General features: G+C 39.8%; 1 protein-coding gene across 2 annotated transcripts; it reads left to right on the top strand.

Annotated features, from left to right (window-relative positions):
- Nucleotides 1-11,147: 11,147 nt before the first annotated feature.
- Nucleotides 11,148-27,162, top strand: nrsn1l (neurensin 1-like). Of its 2 annotated transcripts, none has more exons than XM_032581521.1 (4): nt 11,148-11,281; nt 21,193-21,267; nt 21,652-21,804; nt 22,598-27,162. In XM_032581521.1, the coding sequence occupies exons 2-4, from the start codon at nt 21,208-21,210 to the stop codon at nt 23,000-23,002; spliced, it is 618 nt and encodes a 205-aa protein (XP_032437412.1). In that variant the 5' UTR covers nt 11,148-11,281; nt 21,193-21,207; the 3' UTR covers nt 23,003-27,162. The 2 variants fall into 2 exon arrangements, with proteins under 2 accessions (XP_032437412.1, XP_032437413.1); XM_032581522.1 differs by lacking the exon at nt 11,148-11,281 and adding an exon at nt 11,303-11,566.
- Nucleotides 27,163-27,440: the final 278 nt, after the last annotated feature.

Raw genomic sequence — 27,440 nt, 5'->3', positions numbered from 1 at the left:
GCTCTTTGGTAGAGTAGTCGTCTTGCGATCGGAAGGTTGTAAGTTCGATCCCAGCTTCCTCCTGCCACATGTCGATGTGCCTCTGGGCAAGGCACTTAACCCCAAATTGCCTACCGATCTGTGTATCGGTGTATAAATCTGTGCGTGCTTGTGAGTGCGACTGGGTGAATGTGACTCTAGTGTAAAGCGCTTTGAGTGGTCAAAAATGACTGGAAAAGCGCTATATAAGTTCAGTCCATTTACCATTTAAGCATGATGTGAGAGACGGAGAGAATCAGATAGTTACTCAGTAAATACTTGAGAGTTTGAGCTGCAGGAATCTTCTATGAAGCGAGAACAGTTCATATCAGGAGCTGTTATCTTTAGTATCAAGCCGACTTCTTTTAGGAGATAGAATGATGCAACAGAGTAGAAAACATGCTCTCCCTGAAACCTTGAAATCTCTTCGTGATTATATAAAAGAAAATGTTTATCAAGATCAATGGAAGTTCTATTTTTCAGCGTATGATAGACTGATATTGTGCAATTAAATATTTGCAAGTTCTTGCATCCTATTATTCGCATTTTATGTAACCCAAAAGTTCAGTTTTTAAAGAAGCGTGGCCTTCCTGCTGTATGTCCATACACTCCAGTTCTTTCTTTTTTTCCACAAGAGTGAGTCTGTCCACTCCATGTCACTGCCAGACTCAATGGCCATCCAGTCTAATCCATCCCAGGTCATTAGCCCCCGTCTGCAAGGCTAATCATCATCTCCTTTGGCTCAAGTTAGCCAAAGAGTGAGCATCGCCAGAATGAGGTTGTTAAATATTCATGTCCCACTGTGGTTTAATATCCTCCTCGATGATGTTTGAACCTTTTGACCTGAGGTAATCGGCAGTAATCACACACTCACACCGATCGCTGATGGATTTGATCTGTGAACGGTTGAGTCTGATGAGCTTTTGACACAGCCGAGCTCCTTCATCTGCCAAAAAAAAAAAAAAAAAAACTCCAACGGTGATATTGCCACTTCCAGCTCAGGCGCCCCGGAGCGCTCCCGAAAGCACCGTTCTTTGTGACAGACAGTTCATTTCACCCCCACCAGCACCCTCCTCCGTCCCCAAGCTCGTAGGTATGACATCACTCTATTAATAATGGAGCAATTAATTATGACCTATTAGATTGATGAATTAGATTAGATAGGAAGGAGGAATGTAGCCGTATGATAATATTACATTGGCAAACGTTAATGACTTCTTGGGGAGCGGCGTGGAGGGGGGCCAGTTTGGAATGACATCGAGTCAGCTCTCTAATTACATCAATGATAAATGGTTTTGTTGATATAATGATTCCTTTTCTCCAGCACATATTCCATACCTGTAATATAATTATGCTCAAACTGTTGGCTCCGTCATGGTTGGACTTTGAAAGCGAGCCCTCAGTCCAGTCATGACACTTTTGAAGCAGCTACACTGAGCACCATGGCACTAATTTCACTTCCTCCTTTTACTTCGCAGACTCAGCCTTTTTATTGGTTTCCACCATGTTTTGAGTTCTCTCTGACCTGCAGTCGGGCTCCTTCATTGAGTCTCTATGCCTCAGTGATGAGTTCATAAAAAAACCTGAGAGTAAACACTGTCATACAAAAGGAGTCTCTAACCCTAGTCCTCAAGATCTACTGGCCTTCAAGTTTTAGATGCCTTCCTCCAAATGACTGAATTTCCTCTTCAGCCATCAAAGGCCTGGTAATGAGCACCTCATTTGATTAAGGTGTGTTGGAGCAGTGTTGCATCTAAAACCAGAAGGACAGTAGATCTTAAGGTCTAAGATTGGAGACCCCTGTCATACACCCTCCATCCATTGCCTGTCTATCTACGTGATACGTTGGGTAGCTGAACATACAGTGATCTGGTACAAACAACAAGACCACCACCTTACAGATACCTCATAGTCTATTGGGGCAGTTTTTGCTGCCACAACAGACTTGTCTGGGCATGAAGTCACCCAGGCTCTTGAAGGTGTGCCAAGGTCCCCAAAACCAGCAAGTTAGGAGTAGATTGATTAAGTCCTGGTAGCTGCTAGGTGGGCCATTAAACTGGATCATGGATTGGACCTCATTTTTTTCAGCTAATTCCACAACAGTTTACTCACAGCCTAATATACCTCTGTGGATGAACAGGGGCTTCAACGAAAAGTTAATTAGTGCTATTCACATCACCTTGTAGGTGGTCTGACTTTTACTGGATCAGTGTATGGAAACCACACCCATATCTTGCTAAAACATTTGAACAGAACACAGATGACATACTGAGTGGATGCCAGAACCAGACAATGACTTTGCCACCACCATGCTGGACAACTATAACACTGTTTTTAAGCTTGTAAAGGTCACCTTAATAATATTCCTCTCTTAATGACCGCCCTTGTCCTTCTCTAAAGCTGCAAATTAGCAAAGTTTTGTTTGTGTATTTATATATTTCAGCCCATATATTTGATTTCAAGCTGCTTTAAATTCAAAATTGTGCCCCCAGTTTGTCCCCTATCAAACTCACTCATTTTGTCTCCTTTTGAAACATCAATCATGAGAACATAACAGTCACTCACACAGCTTGACAAATCACACCCTTTAATACGTCGCCCGAGTGGTGTATGTATTAACATATTTCTTTTTACACATATGTTTAGTGCTAAGATCAGCCGAAAACCAAACATTAAAATTAAACTTGAAGATCCGTCTGTGACTGCACACACACAGCAAACGAATATGACCTTTAGCACAATCAGGGCACGCGGATTAGAGATCTAATATTGGTGCGGGAAGGCAAACTGAGATTTCTCAGTAATCAAGGAAACTGTGACGACACCCCGCTGGTGTTCGCTCCTTACGTTGCGTCGTGCAGCAGCTTGGGGGTCTTAAACGGATGAACTGCATGAAATGAATTCATGATATGCATTTGGAAGTATGTTGACTCAAGAAACAAGCAGTTTGCACTCCTGAACTCTGCAGGCATGGCTTTCATGTCTGCGCTGCGTGCCACTGACATCTAGTGTCAGAAAGAGGAACACTCCGGACTTGACCCTGCACAGGTGTGTGTGTCAGTCTGCAAACCCTCTTACACTACCACCCATCCCCTCAAGCACACACACACACCCGCACACACACACACGTGTCATCTACTTCCCCATACATCAGCGCAGTCTTATTGATCTGCTAGATATGACCTTGAATGATCAGACTAGTGGAAGTGCCGCTTTGGAATGAAACCCATCCATTCCCACTGTCTGCCGCTCGCTGCTGTAATGACTCAAGGGAAGTTGAGGAGGAGGAGGAAGAGTAAGAGGAGGAGCAAGCCGCTCCAGAACCAGTCAGCTCTGCAGCTGCCTTATGTCGCAGACGGCTTCCCCTCCAGGCACAGTCTGTTTTCCTGGAAAAGACGGAGAAGTGGGTCAGTTTGTCTGAGACGCAAAGAGGTGATGCGTGATCTGGGTAATTTTCTGAACATAAATCTCGACTGACAAACAGATAGAGAACAGAAAGTTGTAAGTGGACCTGCCTTCAAAAGGAACGTCTTACATCTTAATATGCAACATAGTGAATTAAAGTAGTAACCGTGAAGACGGATGACGAAATGGATCCTCCAGAGCGGAAAGACGAGGAAGAACCCAAGCTCAGGGGCGTTGCTGGAAAGCCCTTAATGGGGCATGTCTCATTCAGAGGTTTTCACGTGTCTGAAAACATACGGCTAGACTGATTATGGTTCTTTCAAACTTGTCTGGAAAATGTACATGTCCACTGTAATCAGTATGTGCCTGTAAAAACGGCAGCATTTGCCTCTTGGTATGTTCATGTGAATTTTGTAGTGTTTTGTTAATTTATAGTATTATTCGATGATATCCAGCCAAATTTGTTTTTCCTAAAGGGTACGCATTAATCTCTAAATCAACTATTTCTTTTAGCTTTACATGTACTCCATACATGGAGTGTTGCTTTGTTTCTTTCACACATGATTGAGAAATCCTTGAATCTTCCACGGATGCCGTTCTGAGTGCGGAAAAGGGGCGATTGCTTTACAGCTCCTTCAGACTAGTGGCAGCAGCAATTAGCAAACACCAGGTGGCGCTGTGCATCTGCTGAGCTCATCATGCAAACTGCTTCTCACTTCAACACTGGTAAAAACGTTAAGCGCTTGATAGAGAAGCATTGTTGTGACGACGTTCTGAAAGCAGACTGTCGTAAAGAGCAGGAGCTTCTTAAAGCAACAGAGGCCCAATTAATTTCAAGGCATTAATTTGTGAAGTCAAGTTTCTTTGATACTTAACAACTGAAGGTAAAAATAATTACTTGATTGTTGCATAAAATGGCACCATGTATCTGGAAAATACATAATACTGCATCACTCTGACTTGACTCTGGTCAGTTTTTTGTCTTCCAGTCACAACACCAAAGCAGGAGCTTCCAAAATAGACTCCGCCTTTTCAGTTCAAATTAGCCAATCACACCAGCCTTACAGAGAGGCTAAAGGGAAAAACAAAGATTAACTTTCAGATAAATAATGCTAACATCAGCAATTATTTCATCAGCAGTGAAGCAAAAAGCAAACATGTCATGTATACGCAAACAACAACTTATGTCATTTTATGCTTCTCTTAACTACTTTGACTTTTTACACATTGCCAGCTAATCAAACTCGTGCTTTACCAGCTCACTTCCTGTAAAAGAGCTGCATTTGAGGTGGGCTTCCTCTTTAGATGCAATACAAGATGGCTGCCATAGAGGACACACCACATTGATAACAACCAAACATTTTGTAATGTGATGATGTGACACTTACATCACTATCAAAGGTATGAACTCAGAGACGTTTAAGCTAGCAGCTGACACAATGACGACAAATAAACTCGTTGAAAAATTATATAATTACTGTCCAAATTTCAGAATAAAGGTCTTGTCTCTCAAGCTATAGACCGAAAGTAGATTATTGTGAAATATAATAAAATTTATATTATTACAGATACATTCTACTAACTTGAAATACGTATAAAAACACTACAAACTATTTTTGAGTAACAGCAGCCGACTCATTAAAAGTGTTCGGTTTTAATGTCATTAAGTCAGTATTGTTTTAATGACTTTTGACTTGATGTGCAAATATCTTGCACACCAAAATATTTGTGACATATATTGATGTGCACATATCCCCTCACTGTCAACGAAACTCATTATTGTTACTGAAGAGTTTTTCTTTTAATAGACTCTCCCTTCCTGACAGCCACAAGTCAAGAATATAAAGACTAAAGAGGGATATACATTTTAAAAAGCTGCTTTTTGCAAGGAATTTTATCAGCACATTCACACACACACACACACACCCACGCACACACGCACACGCATGCAGACACATCCACCACATCCACACATTCCCCTACCTCTTCATCATTGAACATGACACCCGACGGCCCATTAGCTCCCAAACTACTATTATATTCTAGGAATTCAAGTCCTTATAGAATATTTAGGTTCTGTGTGTTTCCCTCTGCTTGTCAACATGGAATGCATTATTCATGTTAATGCGCCATTATATGATGCTTCGCATGATGTAACGCGGCCATTACGCGGCCGGCGCAGCCTCAAACGCACGCGCTGACCTTCTGAACTGCGCGCCGTCGTCGCTGCGCTCACAACAGCATCGAGAGAGACAGGAAATTTGCGCTTTTATTGTGTTAAAACGCATTCCCGCACAAGCCGCAGGATGACATGAGAAAAGATTTGAGGCTTTGGCGCGTTCTTAACCTGTTTGCCAGGAATCCTTGCTTTTGTCTTTTTTTTTCTTTTCTTTTTTTTTTTTTAAAGGAGATGAGCAGCAGAGTCAATCTGAACGGTTTTTAATTATGCTGTTAAATAGGTGTGCTGGTTTTTCAGATAGAGTGATGCATCCTGGCTGTAGGTGAGAGAAGAGGTGAGATGTAACATGCGTGAGAAAAGAATTTGAATTCAAAAGTCTTTAGTGCAATTAAAAGATAAGTCAAAGCCTCTCATTTGAAAGGAAACGAGAGAGCTGCTTTAACAAGAGTAAGTCTATTGTGCAGCTTTCAATGTTAACTCGTGTTTTTATGATTAGAAACAAGAAAAGGGAAATGCGTTTTAGCAGAACTATGACAACGGTACTGGTCGTTACGATTGGAGAATCAAAAGACTCAAACAAAAATGATGCACATGTGCGGCTCTGATTAAACCATACTAAAGCTACTTTTGGTCTTTTTTTTTCTTATCTGCTAAGTTGTGAGTCTGGGAGGGGCTCATGTGGACACAAACACAGTAGTTATTATAACACAAAGTTAGGGTTTCGTGCTAAAGCAAAGCAGCTGAGACTTTACTGATTCATTTTCATTTTCTCACATTAAGACAGAATGAGATGGGTAACATTTTCCAAAAGCTCATTTAGTCAATCACAAAACAACCACTAACGTTATAATGACCAACAACAAACAATACTGTATTCCAATAAAATGATAGTTTTGTCCATTTTAAATGCACTAGAAAAATATGTTAGCGCTTAAGAAAATAATTCACAAGTTATTGTAGTTTGTCGAGTTTAATAAATTTTATAAATGAACTTGGATAAACTTAATTTTCTTACTTGCTGGCACTAAACTTCACCGGTCAACAGTTCTTAAAGGGGCAGTGTCATGGGTTTTCCAGCCACATAACATCACTTTATAGCGCAATCAACTAGCTGTTAGTTTCAGTTGTGGTAAAAATGCTCTCTGTATAAAATGACTTGAAATAAATTTGACTTTGTAATTTAGCGCCCTCGGGGCGTGCCGTGGTGGCGTAGGGGATAGCTAATTGCTGCTGGCTAGTCTGAAGGAACTGAGTGGAGGAGTTGCGGGGGGCAGGGCTGCTTTTTAATCTGGAAGCATGTAAGTTTAGAAACTGCAGTTCTGAGGAGGAGCTACGTTCTTGAAGGAGGAGCTAAGTCCACCCAGGCATTTTGCTAAGTCCATCTAGCTGAACGGATGCCATGGGAGATTCAAGGATTTTTCAGACATGAACGGAAGAATCAAAGCAACACGCCAGCTATGTTTTTGATCAGAGAATAGCATTATAACACGATGTAAATCTCAAAAAAGTCAATTTCACACAATACTGCCCTTTTAACAGACTGCGCTTTATGAAGATTTAACTTGTTTAACTCACTGATTTTGTTGTTTTTAAACTAGCACTGAAGCTTTTATTGTACAATGGTGCAAGGCGGTTCGTGCTTTAGGTCTTGTGGCAGGCATTAGAGCCTATAAATCGTTTCTACTCCCACATTATTCCCTCACTTTACACATCGACAGCCTATAGTGTCTATAAGCTGTCGCTGGTTCCTGTTGGATGATCCCAATGCAGTCGTCTAATTCTAAATGGAAGGAGCCTGTATGGAAGCTGTTGTTCCTTTAAGTTTACACGGGAATCAAGCGAATTAAAAATGTTGCGTCTTTGAAGCGATCAAAAGCGGACTGAGCGGGGCGAGCGAGAAAACATCCGCACGGATGAATCACGGCGCTTTTTATTAGCTCCTCGCTCGAACTGTCAGCTCGTCAAAAGCGTCTCCCGGTGCATGCTGGGACGGCCGCCACCATCCCGACCACCTCCAAAAAGAAAAAGAAAAAAAGAAAAAGAAAAACAGGATTAGACAGGTGGAGAGAATGCAATATTGAATCCGCTGTCTCAGTCATCAAAACCTAAAGATTGCTCTTTTTGGAAAACACTTCACCGTCTCTGTTTGACGAGCCAGTAAATGAAAGGCCCTTCACAACGAATTACCATGATTGCTCGGATGTTCCGTGATATTGACTGCGTTTTGGAGTTGTTGTGTTTTTTTTTCTTTTTTCCACAAGCTGCTGTGGGGTGATGCGCTGCTTATTTTCAAGACAACAGACAAGCACAATGCATAATTTATCACACCGAAGAATAAGCCTTCCAAGCTGGTGAATTAAGGAAGAAATAAATGCAGCACAGGCCTGCAGCTGAAATAACTGATAATGCTTTTTTTTTTTTCTTTGTTTTTTTTACGACAGCTTCTAAATAGAGATGGAAATTTAAAAAAAATAAAAAATAAAAAAATCTGTTTGCACATCATCTTAAAGAAAGTGTAATTATCTATGAACCAATCAACACCTGGCTTTCACTTCATGTGCCTGACCTTGCTGGACTCGTTACCATGGAAATGTTTTCTCTCTGTGGCAGAGCTCAGCTTTGTTACACAGAGACCTGTGTGTGTGTGGGGGGCGTGTGTGTGTATGTGGGGTGAGACGGGGGGGGGGGGGGGGGGGGGAGAGATGATGATGAATGGCACACACACACAGCCAGTTTTTCATGTCTTTCTCCCAGCAGGGCTCCCTGGAAATAGTCTCATCCTGCCCTTTATGGCTTCTCTCATACTGTGTCCAAATAACAAATATGTGGGGAGTGATGAAGCAGTGGCGCAAACATTACCAAAACACTGGCAGACTCATTCTGCCTGGCAGCAAATGTGACTTCCAAAAAAAATAAGGCATAAATGGCTTTTGTTTCTCTTTCGTTTCTGATCGGTTGTGACGGACGGCATAAATAATGCATTTTGGATGTACTTAGTAGGCACATATCAGCAATACAGTGTTGTGAGGGAAAAAAAAGCAGGACACCTCACTGCAGTCTGTTTTCTAACATATTTGGACATTTGGATATATATTTATTTCCTCCACAATACTGAGAAATTCAAGCAAAGCTAGAACTGCAAGCAGTAATCAAAGGGCTCCAAACCCGACTCAGACGTACGCTGACCCCACCAAGGTGTACGAATCCAAAATTCAATACAGAAGCTTATGTGTCAGTTTTCAATATAACTGATTAAATATCTGAAATATGTTTTAATGAATTGCATACAATTGAACAATATCTCGACAAGAAAAGTTTAATACTCAATAGAAGGTCACCTTCCATGTTTGCCTGTTTTCCCGGAATAAAGTGAATGATGATTTTTTTATTTTTTTTTTTTCAAATTCAGTTTTGGTTACGGAGACGTTTTGCTGTTTTGTTTGTTTGTTTTGGATATTTAAAAGTTCCAGTGTAAAATGTTCTTTAGAGATTAAAGATTTTTGTTTTTAATTTTGAGTGGATAAACCTGCATTAATAATCTACTATTATTATTATATTAGTTGATACATGATATTGTCAAGATGGCAATATCATTTATCTTGATATAAAATATATTGGCGAAATAAAGAGAGACAGCAATGGCCATATGAATGCCTGCGTCATTTATGTGTGACATAGCGCCACTACTGGTGAAAAACAATACTGCACTGCCTCGCCTCAGACTTCTTTCATGTATGACAATGAATATATTCAGCAATCTTGACCATAAAAATGTTATTACCAATAAAAACTATTTTATAGAAAAGTCAAGTGGACAAAATAGATTTTCTCTCATTATTGCTTGCATCTTCTTTACTTCTCATGTGCCTATTTTATGTGTCGGGATTGCACATTGATTTTTTTTTTCCCACTTAAAATGAGTGGTGAAGTCCATCGCCTCGGGTGCACATGATGAGAGCATCATTACTCAGCATCTTGAAGAAGGTTTAGCCGGGGCGTGCTCCCGACCGCGAAGTGGGAGTGAAAATCAAAAGAAGTTCTGGAGCGGTTTATGTGTCTGGTAAGGGGGTTTAAAAGCGCTCTCAGCTGAACTTCAAATCTACCGTTTCATTATACAGAAAAGTCTTCAGCGGGAGGACATTGAAAATAGTGTTTAAAAGAACCAGGTCTGACCATCCAGCCATTCTCACCCCCAGGAAGCAGGCTGGAAAAGTCCAAATTGAGTCTCCAGGAACAATAAAATGTCATAATAATAACGAAAAAAAGGACCTACATGTGGCAGGGCAGCATTGCTAACCAATGAGTGAGTGTGTTGTTTTTTTAATGCAACACAATTGACTGCTGTTCAAACTATGTGCCTCCCAATCCACAACTTTAGCCTTTATGTTTGTTATACTTGGCTTGTTGCAAACACTTAATGGTTGTGGCTGATTTGTAAACCCGCTGGGATCACATAGGGTCTCAGTATTGTTTCAAATCGGTTTGAAGAGAGAATCTCTCAATCTTTTGCCATATCCCCCCCCCCCCCCCCCCCCCCCCCCCCCCTGCCCCCGCATGCAACAAAAACTCATGGCTGGCCTTCAATTGCCAACTATCAACACAAAGATGCTTTTGTTTCCATTTGGTTTGCTAGCTCTCCTCATTTGTTTTGGTTTTCGAGTCAATTGTAACAGTTATAGAACGCAATTATTGCAAAAAAACTCAGAAGCCAGTTTGCAGCAGGATATGAGGACTCGACAGACCGGTGAAAGGTCAGATGAAACCAAAACAAAAATTTTGAAAGAAGAACGTGCAAAATATGTGGCGGAAAATGAACACATCACGTAAATGAGTAGAGACACATAGGTAGAGTTGACAAGAGGCCAACAGAACTGAAACAAGAAACACCATAAAAATCCATTAAAATGTTGCTGCGTGTCTTCTCACCTTCTCTTTTTACCCGTTTCCTGTCTGATCTTCTTGCAAATAAATAAACAATTCTAAAACTTGCAACACAAATACGAGAAAGTTGGGCAGAAAAGGACATTTCCCTTATGACTGAATCGAACCGTAGCATAAAAAAGTCAGAAAATGTGTTTGGACAACTTTGCACTACATAAATCTGGCCTTTATGCAAGGAGAAACCCACTGTTGGAAGAAAACAATAAGAGGTTCATCAAGAAGTGGAAGAGGTCAGATAAGAGCAAAATGTAAAAAAAAGAAATAAAAGCGCACAAAACCATGAACACATCATCTCCATAGAGTAACGTGGGAATTAATTTCTTCTGCAGAAACAGGCTGATTACAGCTGATGGATGCATGAAAACAGTCGCTGGTCTTATTGTAATGAATTATGTAGGGTAGCTGATTTCAGATTTTTTTCTGCTAAAGTAAATTTCAACACCATGTATGTTTTTTTTTTCACAGCTTGGACGTTTTCAATAAAATACATTTGAGTTGACGAAACATGAACAAGTTTAAAGAATGTGAAAACTTTAACAAGTAATTTTCTCTGAATCTTAAAAAATAATAATAATAAAACAGTCAATCTGAGTCTCCTCAATATATTTCTCCTTCCTTCTCCGCGCATGCTCAGTGTCTTGACTCAGCGGACCTAAATATCGACGGCAGTTGGAGATCAAGCGGTCCGACGACAGATGGATGCCCAGTGAGAGAAGCGGTCCGCTCCGGCTAGGAGAGGTAAGACCGAACCTCCCCCCCCGCCCCCAGCTTTCTCCTGGCGGTCCCCACAACCTGTCGGGGCTCATGGGTGGCCGGAGGTGAGTGCGGTGAAACCCTTCGACTGACGGAAGGGGGGAAGAGGCTGCGCGGTTTGCGGTGACTCGCTGTGAAGCCGTGGCGGCGGTTAGCTGGTGCGAGGCGAGCGACGCGTTAAAACGACCGCAGGACGGCTCGTGCCCTGGCGGTTCGGGGGGCACGTGAACGTCTGGACCGCAACCCGACTTTCTGTCTGCGTCATAGGAGGTAACCGCCGAATTTGAAGCTGGGCCAATAAAGTCTGGTGTATCCGAACAATTTCGGGTTCGGTTTACCTTTACTCTGCCTGAAGCGAAGTTTTCAGCACGACGGACAGTTCCGGGCTGAAGTCCTAAATGAATGCGGCTCAGTTACTTTCCTTTTTTCACACTTGTGGGATTGTTCAGGTTATAAAGTGGAAATATAAATAGCTAGGGTGTACCCTGCCTCTCGCCTGGAACGTAGCTGGAGATAGGCACCAGCAACCCTCCCGACCCCATTAGGGACAAAGGGTGAACAGAAAATGGATGGATGGATAGATAATTTGTTTAAGATATGCAGAGAGACCAGCTGCCCGCTCCTCCGCTGTTTATTCATTAGGATTGTATAGTGGATTTCAAAGTTGAACTTTCCCACAGACTTTTACTTCACAACCACAAGCTTCAGTTTTTGTTTCACTTTTGTTCCTAGCAGTGCTCTTTATTGAACTCCATCAACTCTATCCAGTCAGAGTTGAAGAAAGCATCCCCGCACCATGATGCTGCCACTATTGTGTTTCACAGCTGGGCAGATGTTTTCTGGATGACGAACTGTTTTGGTTTTCTCCCACTTAGTGACTTTGAATTTAGGTCTCATCTGGCCTGTCACAGTAAACAACAAATCACTTGATAGCATGATAAATTAAAACCAGCTCAATAACTTCCATTTGCATGATTTATATTTTTTTTCTCTTTCTACCAAAAACTGGTTGACAAAAGTCTTCAGTCTGGTGCTTCAATCTCAATCAGGCCTTTTTTTTTGTTTGTTTGTTTTTTTAAGGACAATTTTGTTTATTGTTCATTTTATTTCTTGTTTCTGTACCTGTGTTCAGTTTGGATATTTAACATGTCTTTCACTTCCAGTGTTAAATGTTCATTAGAATTTAAAGATGATTGATATTGAAAATGCCTTCTTGCATTATTATGTCATTACTCGGAAATGTTCTCAAAACAACGTTGTTGTTTATCGCAATAACAATTTTTGTGGCAGGCTTCACAAATATGCACTTCCTGTAATGCGACTAAATGTTTTAAAACGCTATGAACACTTATACAAGACTGTAGTTTTTGTGGCTTGCTCTTTTTCCCTTCAAACAACAACAAAAAAAATCTGTGTGATTTACTTTCTTTTACTAAACAATTTGTTATTTAAGAAAAAAAAAATCAAACATAGAAATAGAACAAGTAAGCAGGTTCCTCCAGTTTTGGACATATTATGGTGAAATCTTCCTCTCGTTCTTTTTTTTATTTTATTATTTTTTTACTATTTTAGTTGTGAAACAGCATCCAGGCACAGTCTTTCATTAGAAGCTCTGCTCCAAGGCAAACTGGTCAATGAATCAGCAACAAGGGGACATGAAGACTCCACACAGTCACTTGGACATGGGTGACTCATCCGTGGGTGGTGAGAGAGGGAGGCTCAGGCCAACAGTACACTGTAAAAAAAAACGGCCTCATTTTACGGTAAAAAACTGGCAGCTGAGTTGCCAGAAGTTTACCGTCTTTATACGGTAAAAGTCTGGCAACCAAAACTGCCATTTTTTTACCGTATTTCTAAAATACGGTAAAATTCTGGCAACCAAAGCTGCCAGTTTTTTACCGTATTTCTAAAATACGGTAAAATTCTGGCAACCACAGCTGCCAGTTTTTTACCGTATTTGCTAAATGCAGGATTTCACCGTATTTTTGAAATACGGTAAAATTCTGGCAACCACAGCTGCCAGTTTTTCACCGTATGTTGTAAATGCAGGATTTTACCGTATTTTTAATATACGGTAAAATTCTGGCAACCACAGCTGCCAGTTTTTTACCGTATGTTGTAAATGCAGGATTCTACCGTATTTTTAAAATACGGTAAAATACCGTACTTCCTAAAATATTTTAAAAAAAATAAAATGTGGTTTTGCCGTAGTAAATACGGTCATGCTGACTGAGGCATAATATCTACATGAGTGAAAAACACATCCAGACTGTATGATATATTGACATTTTATTGTAAACCCTCCCCCCCAAAAAAAACTTATGGTAAATTACTGGTCTCTGTTCCTACCAGAATTTTACCATACAAATTATAGTACAACAACCAAGGAAGTGTAACTTGTCAAGCATTTCTATACAGAAAGTTATAAAGAAAATAATTTCTAATTAAACAAAAATACAGATTACGAGTAATCCACTTAAAGAAACAATTTCTATTTAAAAAGTCAAGTTAAAAAAAGAACTGATTCTATTTTATGTCCAGTTTCCTCACGGTATTACTGAGATCTGGAAAACAAAAACAAAACAAACAGTATGTGTCCACATAAGAGATAACATATTGTAGAAGACAAAATGGTGATAAAAGGATTCTTGTTCTGGGTTGAGAGTCACAAGTCGCTGAGATCAGACGTTGCTCAGGATGGTTGTAGTCTTCCCAGTCACAGGTTGAAATTGAGACTCGCATGTTGTCAATCGGGTGTTTCCTCTCTGCTGGAAAACAAAAAGAAAAAGTTAGAAAGATGCACTACATGAACATCTTATTCGCTTAAATGTTTGTTTCACCTTTGTTGACTTGCATATGGACACAGGTACTTCAACCAGGTGGTGTGATCATTTCTGACTGAAAATTCAGTAGTTAAACCTTTGTTTGTTGTCAACAGGTGTGATCCTCTGGTCTGCAACCAGACAAAATACACAAACTAAAAACAAATATAACTGTTTTAGGCAATTTATGAAATAGATACTCACCATTTATCTGAGTCTCATGAAGGCCAATAGGTTGTCTTCAACCATTTATGTAAGTTACATTTCCTGCAAGCTAGCAGAAACAAAGCTGTAAATGTGAACACTTTTCATACAGGCAAACAAATTGATACAGCTGAGACAATTTATGCTAGGTTAGTTTTTCTCAGTCACTTTTGGTGCATTTCTCGAGTCATTGTTGGCATTTACAAAACAGTAAGCGCATTTCTCAAAACAATTTGTAGAAACAGGAAAAATAGCATTTGTTTGCTTTCAAAATCCTTAGTTCAGCTCTTAAAATCCTGTCTGTTAACATATCAGTGACTCAAAATAATAAGTTATAGTCTCTCTATGTACAGATAAGACAGTCAAATCGATTAGTCATGAGAAGAGACTACAAAAGGATCATTTACGCCAGTGTTTCTCAACCCTGGTCCTCAACGCCCCCCTGCTCTGCATGTTTTAGATGTGCCTCTACTCCAGAACAGCTGATTCAAATGATTGGATGACAATCAAGTACTGCAGAAGCTTGTTAATCATCCAGAGATACAATTCAGGTGTGTGGCAGAAGGGAAATACCTAAACCTGCAGGACAGGGTGACGCTGAAGACCAGGATTGAGAAACACTGATTTACGCTTTTGCTATAATTTATTCATGGACCATGCCATGGTGATTCAGAAAGAAAAAGACAGAAATGCAGAGAACAAAAAAAGTAGAAAAGGAGCCACAGGACAATCTCCTCAAGGAAAACTGTACAGTGCTGTAGAAATTACATTACATTTTAATTTCCATAGTCACTTTGTTCCTTAACTCCACTGAGGAATCTTTTTTCCTCAGTGGGGTTAAGGAATGAACAGTAGGGTGGGAGGACCTCCATCAGCATCATGTTGTGGGTCTCAGCCATGTCCTGATGTTGGACTGATGGAAACTGGCAGATGTCCTCAGCCTCTTCTGACTCTTCTTCTGCTTTCCTCCCAACTATTTCCTCCTCAGCCTCACTCCTCTTCTTCTCTCTGGCTGTTCACTCTGCCCAGATACTTGTTCATCAGTTCTCAGACATGTAACATTGTGTTGTGTTCTGACTATATAGAGCATAATGTTGCCAACTGATGGTTCACAAGATGCACCTCCAATCTGTTTCAGAAAACTGGTTGATCGTTGGTTGAGCTAATGGTTCATACACTGACCTGTTAGAGAAACTCAGGACTCACTTGGGAGCAATTTACCAATTCAGGACAGATTTAGAAAATAATAGAATATAAATTAATTAATATATGATTCACATTATGACAACTTTAAGACTTATGCATGTTAAGACTTACACAATGAACTGATGCTATTTTGGAAGTTGAGAATTCAACACAGACACGTTGTTGTCCTGTTGTCCTCATTTTCTGTATACACCCTTTATCCTCCGGGTCAAAATGACCCGTCTTCAATAAACCCCCAATATAAGCAGCTTAATTGAATTTTAAACACCAAATTCTATCTTGTATATTGTCACTCACCACAAAATGTGTGAATACTTGACTTTTCCCTCTCCACTTGAATTTCTATAGCTTAAGAAAAAAAATGTGCAAAATGAGTTTCGAATGCATTTTTATTCATCACAGTGACTAATTTTCTTTTACTTTTCTCCAGTGAACAAGAGGATGTACAATACAAAAATATGAAAAATAACATAACCCATTCAACTAATTGGCACATGTAGGGCAGTATGCAAGTGCACAGCCTTTGCAGATATATTTCTTACACCTGCAGCACACAGTATGTGTTTTACAGTCTGAGGGCAGAACTGACATCTCTTCCTCTTACTTGGCTTAGCTGAGGAAGTGGCTGTGGTAGATGGATCCTCAGGTTGATCAGGAGCTGCTGCACTCTGAATAGCTTTCACAACTGCTGCTGAGGCTTCTGTGTGGGGGACATGCTTCCTTCTTTCAATGAGTGGAGTTACAAGTGCCTTTCCTAGCTGCTCCAGGAACACCCTCTTCTTGTTGTGCTTATGAGACATCCAGGTTGGGTTGATCTCTATCCAAATCACAAAGGCATTGTAGGAGGACACATCAATGATGTTGTGGAAGATGACCAGGGGCCAGCGGGCAGTCATTCTTCTGCAGCTATATGCTCCAATCACCTTATCTAGGTTGTCCACACCTCCTTTGTTTCGGTTTTATTCCAGGATGATGATTGGCTTCCTGTCCTCACGGTCACTAATGTCGCCGTCTTTGTGCAGTGTGCTCAGAAGAACTACATTCTTGTTTTTCTTTGGGAGGTAGGAAACTAGAGTGGTGGTGGGTGTGAAGGCAAACTTTGAGGAGAAGACCTCTCTCTCCTTTGACCCAAGCAGTGCAGGTGGGAGCTCAGGCTTGTTCTTTTGAACTGTACCAACCATGGTGATCTTCCTCTTCAGGAGCTGCTGTCCGAGTTCATAAGAGTTGAAGAAATTGTCACATGTCACATTGTGACCCCTCAGTCCCTCTGTCACATCAAGCACAACTCGCAACCCCTGGTTCTTCTCTGGGCATCCACTGGTTGACTTCCCAGTATAGACTTGCATTTTCCAAGCATAGCTTGATTCAGAAGCCACCCATGACTTGATCCCATATTTTGCTGGCTTGCTGGGCATATACTGCCGGAAAGGACAACAACCTTTGGACAAAAGACATTAGCATCAGTGATTAGTATCAGTGTCACAGAAAACAGTCAAAGAAATCAATAGTGAAAATCACTTTTATTACAAATATGAAAACAGATTACCTCTAAATGGAACCAGTTGCTCATCCACTGTTACATCAGGCTCTGGATTGTAGAGGTAGGGCAACCGCTCCACCCACTTGTCCCATACCTCTCTTATGGCTGCAAGTTTGTCTGTCATACGTCTTGCTGGTCTTGATTCACGGTCATCAAATCGCATCAGTCTTGAGTAGGTGTGAAAGAGTTTGACTGGCATTGTGGCTCGGAAAATTGGCCTTCCACTCTCTGCTCACTTCTGCTACTGATTGATCTGAGACACAACTAAAACTTTGTAACATTTTATGGTTTGTAAATAACTCTGTGACCTTGATTTCAACTCCATTTGCCTCACGGGTCATTTTGACCTGAAGACCATCTTTGTACCTTTTTTTGTACAGCTTACATGGAAATGAGAATAAAAGCAACACTGAACTTTTTCTATTGTCTGGGCCAATCTAGGAAAAGTCTTAAAATCTCAAGTTAAAAAAATTACATTTAGGGGATTTTTTGGGGGGGGGGGGGGTTTAACACAGTGGCGGGTCATTTTGACCCGAGGACAACAGGAGGGTTAACATATTTTGATCAAGACGATAAAAGCAAATTACAATTATAAAAGCATAGAAGTGTACATAACCAGCTACATGATGTACAAAAGCAAAACTTGCAAAACTAATTGTTTTGATGTGCAGAAGTGACACAGTAATTTGAAGATTGAACAGGTAGTTTTAAGAATTTCAATTCTGTTCTGAGAGATGCACCCAAACTGAGAAAAGCTGTAAAATATTAATATTTAAATTCTCTTATCTTCAAATCCTTCAACTGTCATGGACCCAGTGACTTTAGTGCAAGTATTTTGGGTGTGAGAGTCAAGAGGTCAAAGGAAAATATTAAATAATATCTCTGATGCCAAGCTTTATACTTCTAAGTATTACCAAAATATTGAAACAAAAGCTAACATGTTCTTCAGAGATTTAACTTGCATGCATGAACATTTCACACTCAAAGTAATTCAAATTAATTATTGAACCAAACTTGGAAAAAGTTGCTTCTGCCATTAACAATAACTTTAAGCACATGTAGTCTGAAGTAGACCAGAAATATAATCTATGCAGCCGTTCCTACAGAAACATTAATGGAAGTGTTGCATCTGTGAAGATTAAATGTTCCATATAGTAAAAATATCTAGCTGCAGTGCATGTACATAAACAGCATGGCTCAGAAACTACACATTTCTTTGTCAGTTGGTTAAAGTTAGCTAACTTCAGTTGAAACCGTGAAAGGGACTCACCTGTGATGTGTTGCCCTTCTCCTCCTGAACGTGCAAAAATAGCAGAAATTTGATTTCAAAGACAGTAGCAGCATCTTGACAAGGACCAGGCCTACTGGGCTCTCAGCACCCTAGTTAGCAACCTTAGTTAGCACAGTGACTTTACTGTGTTGAGTTCAGGACACCACTACAGGAACAGAGTTAAAAGAATCTTGCTGCTGATGCTGAAGGATCAAGCAGCAATGCAAACTAGATAATTATTTGTTTACATGACAAATAACAGTCTCCATTTACTGTAAACCCTACTATTTATCACAATAACAAAATGAAAAACTCTCTAGACCAGGGGTCCCCAAACTACGGCCTGCGTCATTTGGTCTGGCAATGCCGGATCTGGCCCGCCTCCTCATACCAGAGAGCATTCAGTGTATTTTTTCATATATTGTATTTTCTGGTTTGTGGATTTCTCTTCAACCACCAGGGGGCTCTTGAGCAGATGTTAAACTAACTTTCCCTCAAATATATACTAGTCAGTCCCAGTCACCGTTTCACTCACGGTTTTTTCCATTTCCATTCTGGGTAAAAATCTATCTAAAAGCGACCGCGAATGTGTCGTAGTCAGCAACCCCCCCCCCCCCCCCCCCCCCCCCCCCCCGTCGACAGTTTCAAAGACAGAACAGCCCCCCCCCCCCCCCCCCCGCCGACAATAAGTTTCTAAGGTATCTTTCTCCAAAAACTAAGACCGGCCCCCGAGCAGAGAAAGGAACAGCTATGTGGCCCTCGCAGGAAAAAGTTTGGGGACCCCTGCTCTAGACTATTCTCTACTAATAGCACAATATTTAAAACCAAGTGTGGGATTTGTGAAACTTCAATGATGGGTGACTTTACAACTTGTATGATTTTGGATAACACTAGAATTGTTCTTTATTGAAGTTTCACAAATCAGATAAAGGTTTTACAAATCCCACACTTGGTTCTAAATATTCTGATATGAGTTGAGAATAATCTAGTCCAGATTTGAAGAGTCTAGGTGTTGTAGTTTTTTAGCTAGAGTAAATTAAAGATGCTGATTGCAGTGAAAAATTAGGTGGAATTGCCCTTTAGCCATTTCCCAAATTGGAAGCAGCAATTGGAAACCAACTTCAGCTTCATTCAAGCAAGAGGGGCTAACATACAGTTCTCTTAATGTTAATGATCAAATGCTCTCATAAATGATGGTGGCGTTGGCTGTAGGAGTTTGCTTTGCAATCGGTGGATCGCCAGATCGATGCCTGGTCTACTGCTGAGATTTCAGTTTGGTGTATTAAAGGCATTATTAAAAAAGAAACCAAAATATCACACCAGCATTCTGTTCTTTGTAAAAAATTATTTTGCAGTCTTGTTTACGCTTTTACATTGTAGATCTAAACATCAGCAAAATTTGTAATTTTGGCTGATTGCTACTGTTAAGTTTAGGGTAATTAACTGCTGGCAATATTACAATTTTTTAAGAACTTTACAATTACTTATATTTTTACACTATATTTCTGTATTTTCTACATTCGTGACTGTCACAATTATTTAGGATATATGTTTATTCAGTTATGATAATGCCATGTATTTTCTACGGCAGTATAATGCTGTGAATATTCTGGTCAGTAACTGCTGGCATTTTACAATTTTTTACCGTAAATTTACTGACTTTCTTTGCAGTTTCGACTTACGGTAGTTCCATGTAATTTCTACGGTAATGCAATGTTTTTGGATACGACGGTCAAAAACTGTTGGTTTTTTACAGTTTTTTACCGTAAATTTACTGACTTTTTTTACAGTGTAGCTGTCAGACATTGTCATGCAAGCGGCTGATGATGATGATGATGATGAGTTCACAGGTCACGATGCATGACGTGTCTCTGCTGAGATACAGGAATAACCAATTGTGCTTTGCTTTTGTTGTTGCTGTGGTTGAAACGCAGACTTCAGTGTTTGTTTGGGTGGATTTGATGTGACGAGCCAATAGGAATTGCGAGGTTGGAAATGACATCACTTTCTATTTTGCAAAAACCCTGTCAATAATCACGGTGGTAGCAGCATCATGTGGTGGGAGGGGGATGCTTTTCTTTATCGGGGAAGATGGGCGGAGCTAAACGCAAATCAACACAAGAAGGAAACTTGTAAAAGACTTAAAGGGGCGGAGTTCCTCCTAATCAAATGGTGACCTTTGACATTTGGACAGAGTTAAACAGAATTGATTAGAAGATACTTCGTGACAAGGAAACCTTGTCACAGTAAAGCGTTGTTCCCAGACTTGAAAACCCTTGAGATTAAAAGCTTTTTTTTTTTTTTTCTTTTACAAAGTATTACGGGCAAACCCGGTAGAGAAAAACCACCAGCTGTAATTGCAACACAAAGGTACTTCTTCAAATTTTTGAATTCAGGTGAATTCGCACAGATGTGTGCCACAGCTAAACATGTCGCAACATGCAGCTAATCAATAAATCAATTAATCACATAATAAATTCAAATGAGCTCGATAATTTCCATTTTGATGATGAATATTTATTTGAATGGCAATTTTGTTTATGGAATTACACATATGATTGGTGGTTTTGGTTGTGTGTGGCATTTAGTTCCATTTTATTTCTTATTTTCACGTTGTCACATTTTATTTTATTTTGGATATTTAAAATATCGTCCAGTTCCAGTGTGGTGTGTTCTTTACAAAATGAAAGTCTGTTGTTTCTTTGATGGGGTGAACTTGCATTAATATGCCATTTTGAGTTTGTTATTTGAAAGTGGTCTCAAAACAACTACACTATCGTTTATTGTAATAACTACTGAGCAATTTATTGTCCAGATATAACATGCACCTGTTTACTCTTTGTTTTTACTCTAGCTAAAGAGGTGAACAATGGTGCTGTGTCCTGAAGGTTGTACATCCGGATCAGGAGGAGAATCTTCTTGCAGTGAGGTGAGCTAGCTAGCTAGATTACAACTGAGAATCATCTGGAATTTAATTTGATGTATTGAATATTTCTGCTCCACCAAGTCTCTATAGTTCAAAGCATATTCAATTCAACAATACTTTACTGATCCCAAAGGGAAATTAAATGTTGTTGGAACTTATTTAATTAAACAGTGATGGTAGATATTGATGGCTGTAAGTATGAAAGATCTGCTGTAGCAGTCTGTGTTACAGCAAAATTTGAAGAAGCCTCTGACTGAAGACAGGCTTTGTACAGTTTTCATTCAATCTGGCATAAAAATGGCAACATTTCAGAAATAAAACTACACGTGGGCCGTTTGTTTTGTCATGTCGTGTGCTGTAGTCACTTTGGTCATAATGCTGTTCCAGGCGGGTTCCAGCTGTCTTCAGTTTGGAGTTCGCTCCTATCTGCATCACTTCTATGAAGAGTGTTCGTCCTCCGTGTGGGAGAGGGACCCAGAGAACCGGGGGTCAGCCCACAGCCACAGAACCGCCCTGTGGTGGAACTCAGCTGTCTGGAAGGTAAACTCACTGAGCTCTGCACAGCCTTCTATGGAAGCCCTGAAAGACCAAATTTTACTTTGTTCTTGACTTGATTGATTAAACTGTTTGAACGGGGGGGGTTCCCTCTTTGTGTAATATTTATTTTCTAAAGTGGAGAATTAAAAAAAATATTCTCCACTTTAGGAGAATAAAAAAATAAATTTGGTTAAAAAAAAATTGACCACGTTTGGTAAATTTTTGCCTGGGTAAAATTTGACCAAACCTGTTGGTTTTTTGCTATATAATTTAAAGAAATATATATTTTATAGGGAGAACTACTTAATAGAAACACATAGCTGGTAAAATTTTACACATCAAAATTGCCTGCTGTTAAAGACTGCTACCTCTTATTGCCTTCTAGCTTTTAGCGCCTGTTAGCCATTAGCGCCTGCTAGCCATTATTGCCTAATGCCTGCTGGTAGTGCCTGTGAAACGTAATCTTCTGTTAGCTGTTGTTGCTTGCTAGCTGCTGGCGCCTGTTAGCGCCTGCTAGTTGTTAGTGCCTGTTAGCTGTTATCTTCTGCTAGCTGCTAACTTCTTGAGCCTAAGAGATTGTGTACTCTGCGCTTTGTCTCTTCATGAGAGACTGCAGACATGTTGAATGAGCCTGTGGTATTTGTATCGTCGAGGGGAGTTCATGCAGACCTCCTGCTTTGTTTTTCCCTCTCTAATATGGTTAACCTTTCATAATAAGAACCTTGGAGCTCCATGCAGAGAGCACAACCTATAGAAATGACCTCCTCAGCTCTTTTCGTGTATTTGCTAACTACAGGTGTCCTTGGCTCTGGGTCTGCTGATGCTGACGGCAGGAGTTGTGTCTCTCTCCGTCGCTTACTCCGCACCCCACAAAATCGAGTCCTTCGGCGAGGGAGACCTGTTCTTCGTGGACCCCCAGGCCATCAGCTACAACAGGGGTCTGCACTTCAGCACGGCGTCCGGGATCGGGCTGTCGTGCCTGGGCTCCGCGCTGGCTGTGATGGGGGTGGTCGTCTGGGTCCTGCCCAAGGCCAACCTTAAAGAGCGGCTGTTCCACCGACCGAGGGAAGCTGATCAGCGGGGGGAGCCGGGCTCGAAGTGGAGGGGATTCAGGGATGTGATAACTAAGCCGCCAGATACAGGAGAAGGAAAGATGCCTTTTACTCTGGCTAAAGTGAAAAATGTGCAACCCGCTTCCTAGAGAGAGGCACATAATCTGATTCTGACCCCTTGTTTACATCTCTTCCCTGTCGTCTCTGATTGGATTATAGACTCACACATGCTGTGTAGTGCGTTCACATTTTAACTCTGATTTTTCTTTTTAAAGTCTTCCATCACCATCTTCAAAACACATCAAATTTATACATTTTATAGTCCGAATTTGGACTAAAAAAATGATTTATTTTTATTACTGAAGTTCTTCTAAGGATAACAATTACTTTCTTAAGATTTCCTTAAAATACAGGTGTTTTTGAACAAAACTTTAAGCCATAACTGGGTTACTTTATGAGCCCTAAAGAACATTAGAGGCACCTGAAGAGTTCTGATAATTAGAAATAATCATAACAGCTTTACTCTTTAATAAAAATGAGACCCAGAGAAATGACCCAGTTAACGTGAAGAAGCAGAAAAACAGAGCTATTGACTGTGGGATGTATTTGTTCAGCACACAACCGTTATAATTTTAACACACACCCAATAACACACCAGATAGCTTATTGAGTACATACTATATTGACTGATCAAACACAATAAAAGTATTGGTATAATGTAAGTTGTAAGGTTTACAGACAGCTTTCAGCTTGGTGCGGTTGACCGGCAACCAAATGGATCGAACTTGAAAAATCCAGTTATATTTTATCTTCTGTACAGTGAATTTGCCCTACCTAAGATGATACTTTACACCATTAACTACCACAAACGGTATTCACCACAGATGTATTCCTGCAGTTTAAAGAACATATATAACATCATACTTGGAAATGATTTTTTTTTTCATACTTGTAGCTCATGATAGTTGCAGTAGTAGCACCACCTGTGAGACAAAAAGATTGAGCACAAGAACTGAGAAGTCAACCTTAAACACAGAAGTCACCTCGATGAAAGCATGAATAGAAAAGTGCTAAATAAAAACAAAACATATGTCAGGAAACGGATAGAAGTTTTAATTTCTGCTCCGGTTCAATTGTGCTCACATTTCTGCTAATCTGCTAATAGCGGTGCTAATTTTTAGCTCTGCGCTTTAGTAGTTTTGCTAGCTTGAAAATGTTTAGCGCACTTAGCTTCCCCTCAGTTAATTTTTCCAGATAAATCCCAAACTGATTATTTACTGGACTATTTTGTAAACTTTCAATTAAATGAAATTCAACATCTTTGTTGAAGTTTTGGTTACCCACTCTTCATTCATGCTCTTATTTTGAAGTGGGTGAAGGCTGTTTAATCTGCAGCTCCGTTTCTTTTCTTTACATGCTTTTTTTTTTTCTCTCCCTCCCAATAATTTTATTTAAAGTTAAAAAAAAAAACACATAAACAAAATAAAACTGACGGTAGAGATCAAGATATAAACATAAAAACAATAAGTAAGGACATTATACAGTGGTGTAAAAAAAATGTGTGTCCCCTTTTTTTTTTTTTTTGTTTGTGTGAGCAAATATTTGTGAATAATGCTTTAAGGCTAGAGCGATTAGTTCGTTGGAGACAGGTTACTGTTTTCTAAATGAGGTGGACGATTGTGAGGGGGAAGCTGATGGTCAAAAATGCACGAGTTTTGACTACATGTTAAATTATCAGCACCATCTAGTGGCCCGGCATGACAACTACAGCTGCTGTGTTGTCTAAACATGGAACTTTTTCCCCAATCAACATCTGAAAATACCGGCAGTTTCCAGACTGCAGTCTCATGTAACACATGGTCGGTACAGTCAAACAGTCTCCTTCATTTGGCTCCTGCACTGAATAAAGATAATTGCATCTGGCACATATTGTCATAAGTGACATTCAGGTGGAACATTTTAAGAGACAAGTTGTTTTCTATTTATTAATGAGATTTGCTGTTATCAGTAGACTTTTTTTTTTTTTTTTTTACCTGACGGACAGAAAAATTTAAATCCTACAATGAAAGAGCAAATTTTCCTGCTCGACGTACTTTGTGTCTCTCCAAAACCAAAACCTGTCATCACCTCAGTCGTTTAGCTGCTGAATCCCTGCTAGAGAAATCTGTCTCCACTTCGACACAAACCACGTTGTGTTTCATCCCGTACGTTTGGGATGGTCCTTATCATCCCAGCTGTTTTGTAATCCTTTCAAAAAGAGAAATGGTTTTTGCTGAATAAGAAAAAAAGAAATCCATCCTCCTCAGCTACCTATTATCAAGAAGCTCAAACACGTTTCCTGCACAGATCAAAGCAGAGAGTGCTTACTCCATCTTTTTCCTGCGGTGTCAGTAAGCAGCTTCAGATTCATTTGATGTAATACCTTTGGATAGGTCTTTTCCTCAAACACATTTTACTTTAACAAAAGCAGGCAATCGCGCTCTCCGATCCCAGACGAGATGTAATCGTTCGTATATGTGAGCTCCTCTCTGTTTTAGGCAGATAAGACTCCGAAGGTTGTTTTTTTTTGGTTTTGTAACTCTTAAAGTATATTTGTTATCCAAAATGCTCCCACTTTAACGGATAACATAAGTTGTTTTCATGGTAAAGAAGTAGAAATCTTTTTGCAGCTGCAGCTGTCAAGAAATATGCCTAATATAAAAATGTTAGCAGATATAAAGTGAGTAAACTTTAACCCACAGTAGCATATTTTTAACATCTGAGAAATTCACATGCAGACTGTTATTGCAGGTAGCTATGGCAACCTTGCAAATCGCACTAATCGCACTAAGTTGTACACAGTTCAAGTCATTCATCTCTGTAATTGTTTTGTCTTTATTTTATTAAAATTACATCCTAATTGACTGGATAGTTGCCTGGAGCACGACAGCTGTTTACTGCCACGTTCAAATTAACTGATAAGATTTAAAAGATCGAAAGTCAAATTTTCAGTTCATCCAGGAGTTACAAACTTTTTCCAACTGTTTATGATGTTTGTTGTGTTTTTTTGAGAGAGAGAGAGAAATCTGAATTCATTCGACAGATCAAAGCTGTACAAAACAAGGAATCTCAATTGGAGTCACAGTGATTGGTGAATATTTTGCGTCACAACACCTCTTGTCTCTTTTAACTGCAACGTTTTATTCCACTTCAGTTTTGGGGTGGTGACTGAGTTTGGCTGTAGACTGCCTGTTGTTTTCAATCACTGTCCAGTGATGGAGAGGATTCAGTGGTCTATGCTGTGGGTTTTACAGAGCAGCAATATCTCCATCCTGACTAAGCGACTTGGTTTCATAAGCTTTGTGGTTATTCAGGTAGTTGTTTTGATTTGTTTTAATTAAGAAAACAGTAGAAATATGGATGGCAACTCTTCTTTGAACTACTTTTTTGTTAAATTACCAATGACGCTCTGTAATATACCATGTTCCTTTGACTACCTAAGATTTGTAGATTATTTTATTATCTGTAATTTTTTTTTGTTTTTCCATATATTGTTAGACATGAAATGGAAGACTTAGAAAAGGGCATGCTTTTTTATTTTAATTAGATTGGATTTTATGTCTTTGACAATTTAGCACTTTTATTTTTATTTTTTTTTAATATCAACATTATTTTAAAATAATAACTATGACTTCCACATAGAGGACCCTGTGTGAGACCCTCATCAGTGCGGTGACATGCAGACGGAGATAAGAAAATATTTATTAACCAACTGGTTTTACATTTTCACACATCTGCGCTAATGCTCGGTTTTACTGTATGAAACACATGTAGAGTCACGCATGCTGCCATTCACCCGGTCACCCACACACACACACTGTAATTTGTACTCCTTTGACAGTACCACCTATTTTCTCCCCACTGTAATCTGTTGCTGTAATTGCCTGTAATCTGTGTATCTAGGCAACAGTTGGGCTGCAAGTGCTCTATTTTGAACTCAGAACAAAGTCTCTCTCCTGATTGGTCCTTCACACCGCCATCTCTCTTTATCATCACATGTATCAGATTTGTTGTTTTCAGGTATAAACAGTAGTAGCGCTGAGGTAAAGGGAAATTGCCACCTGTCCGGTTGGGTCCTCCTGTTCGCCAGGAGTTAAAAACTGTAAATAGTGGGACCGCCGTAGTGTCGGGATATGCTGCAGTTGTTCAGGTGGATGTGACCGTGTTTTGTCGTTTGCCATTTTATTGTTTTCCAGAAATAAAACTGGGGTTAGCAACAGCAGTGAAAAGCAAAGGACCAAAAATAAAATTGTAATCTGCATACCAAGTATCTCTGTGTTTGGATCATTTTGTGTTAAAAGAAAAAAGAAGGACAATACAGCAGAAAGAGATGTACAGAGACTTGCAAAAATGCATCCCACCACCTCCTGTTTTTGTTTTTTTTTATTTTACATTTTTGCCACATTGTTACCAGGAATGCACTGATTCACTTTTTTCACTCTCAATACCGATATCTGAGATTTAGCATCGGCCAATACCGATCTGATACAGAAAAGCAGTGCTGAATTGACTTAAAACGGAATACAGAAATGCACCACTCATCAAGAA

The sequence above is a fragment of the Xiphophorus hellerii genome, chromosome 13 (assembly GCF_003331165.1).
Source record: "Xiphophorus hellerii strain 12219 chromosome 13, Xiphophorus_hellerii-4.1, whole genome shotgun sequence".
Taxonomy (NCBI): Eukaryota; Metazoa; Chordata; class Actinopteri; order Cyprinodontiformes; family Poeciliidae; genus Xiphophorus; species Xiphophorus hellerii.
The sequence above is the reverse complement of the archived record's forward strand: the minus strand, read 5'-3'. Positions and strand labels throughout refer to the sequence as shown.

Excerpts from the sequence above, each read along its gene's own strand:
- nrsn1l (XM_032581521.1), top strand. The coding sequence starts at position 21,208 with ATGGTGCTGTGTCCTGAAGGTTGTACATCCGGATCAGGAGGAGAATCT. Across the intron at positions 21,268-21,651 it reads GAGAATCTTCTTGCAGTGAG|GCGGGTTCCAGCTGTCTTCA; the intron begins GTGAGCTAGCTA and ends ATGCTGTTCCAG. Across the intron at positions 21,805-22,597 it reads GGAACTCAGCTGTCTGGAAG|GTGTCCTTGGCTCTGGGTCT; the intron begins GTAAACTCACTG and ends TGCTAACTACAG.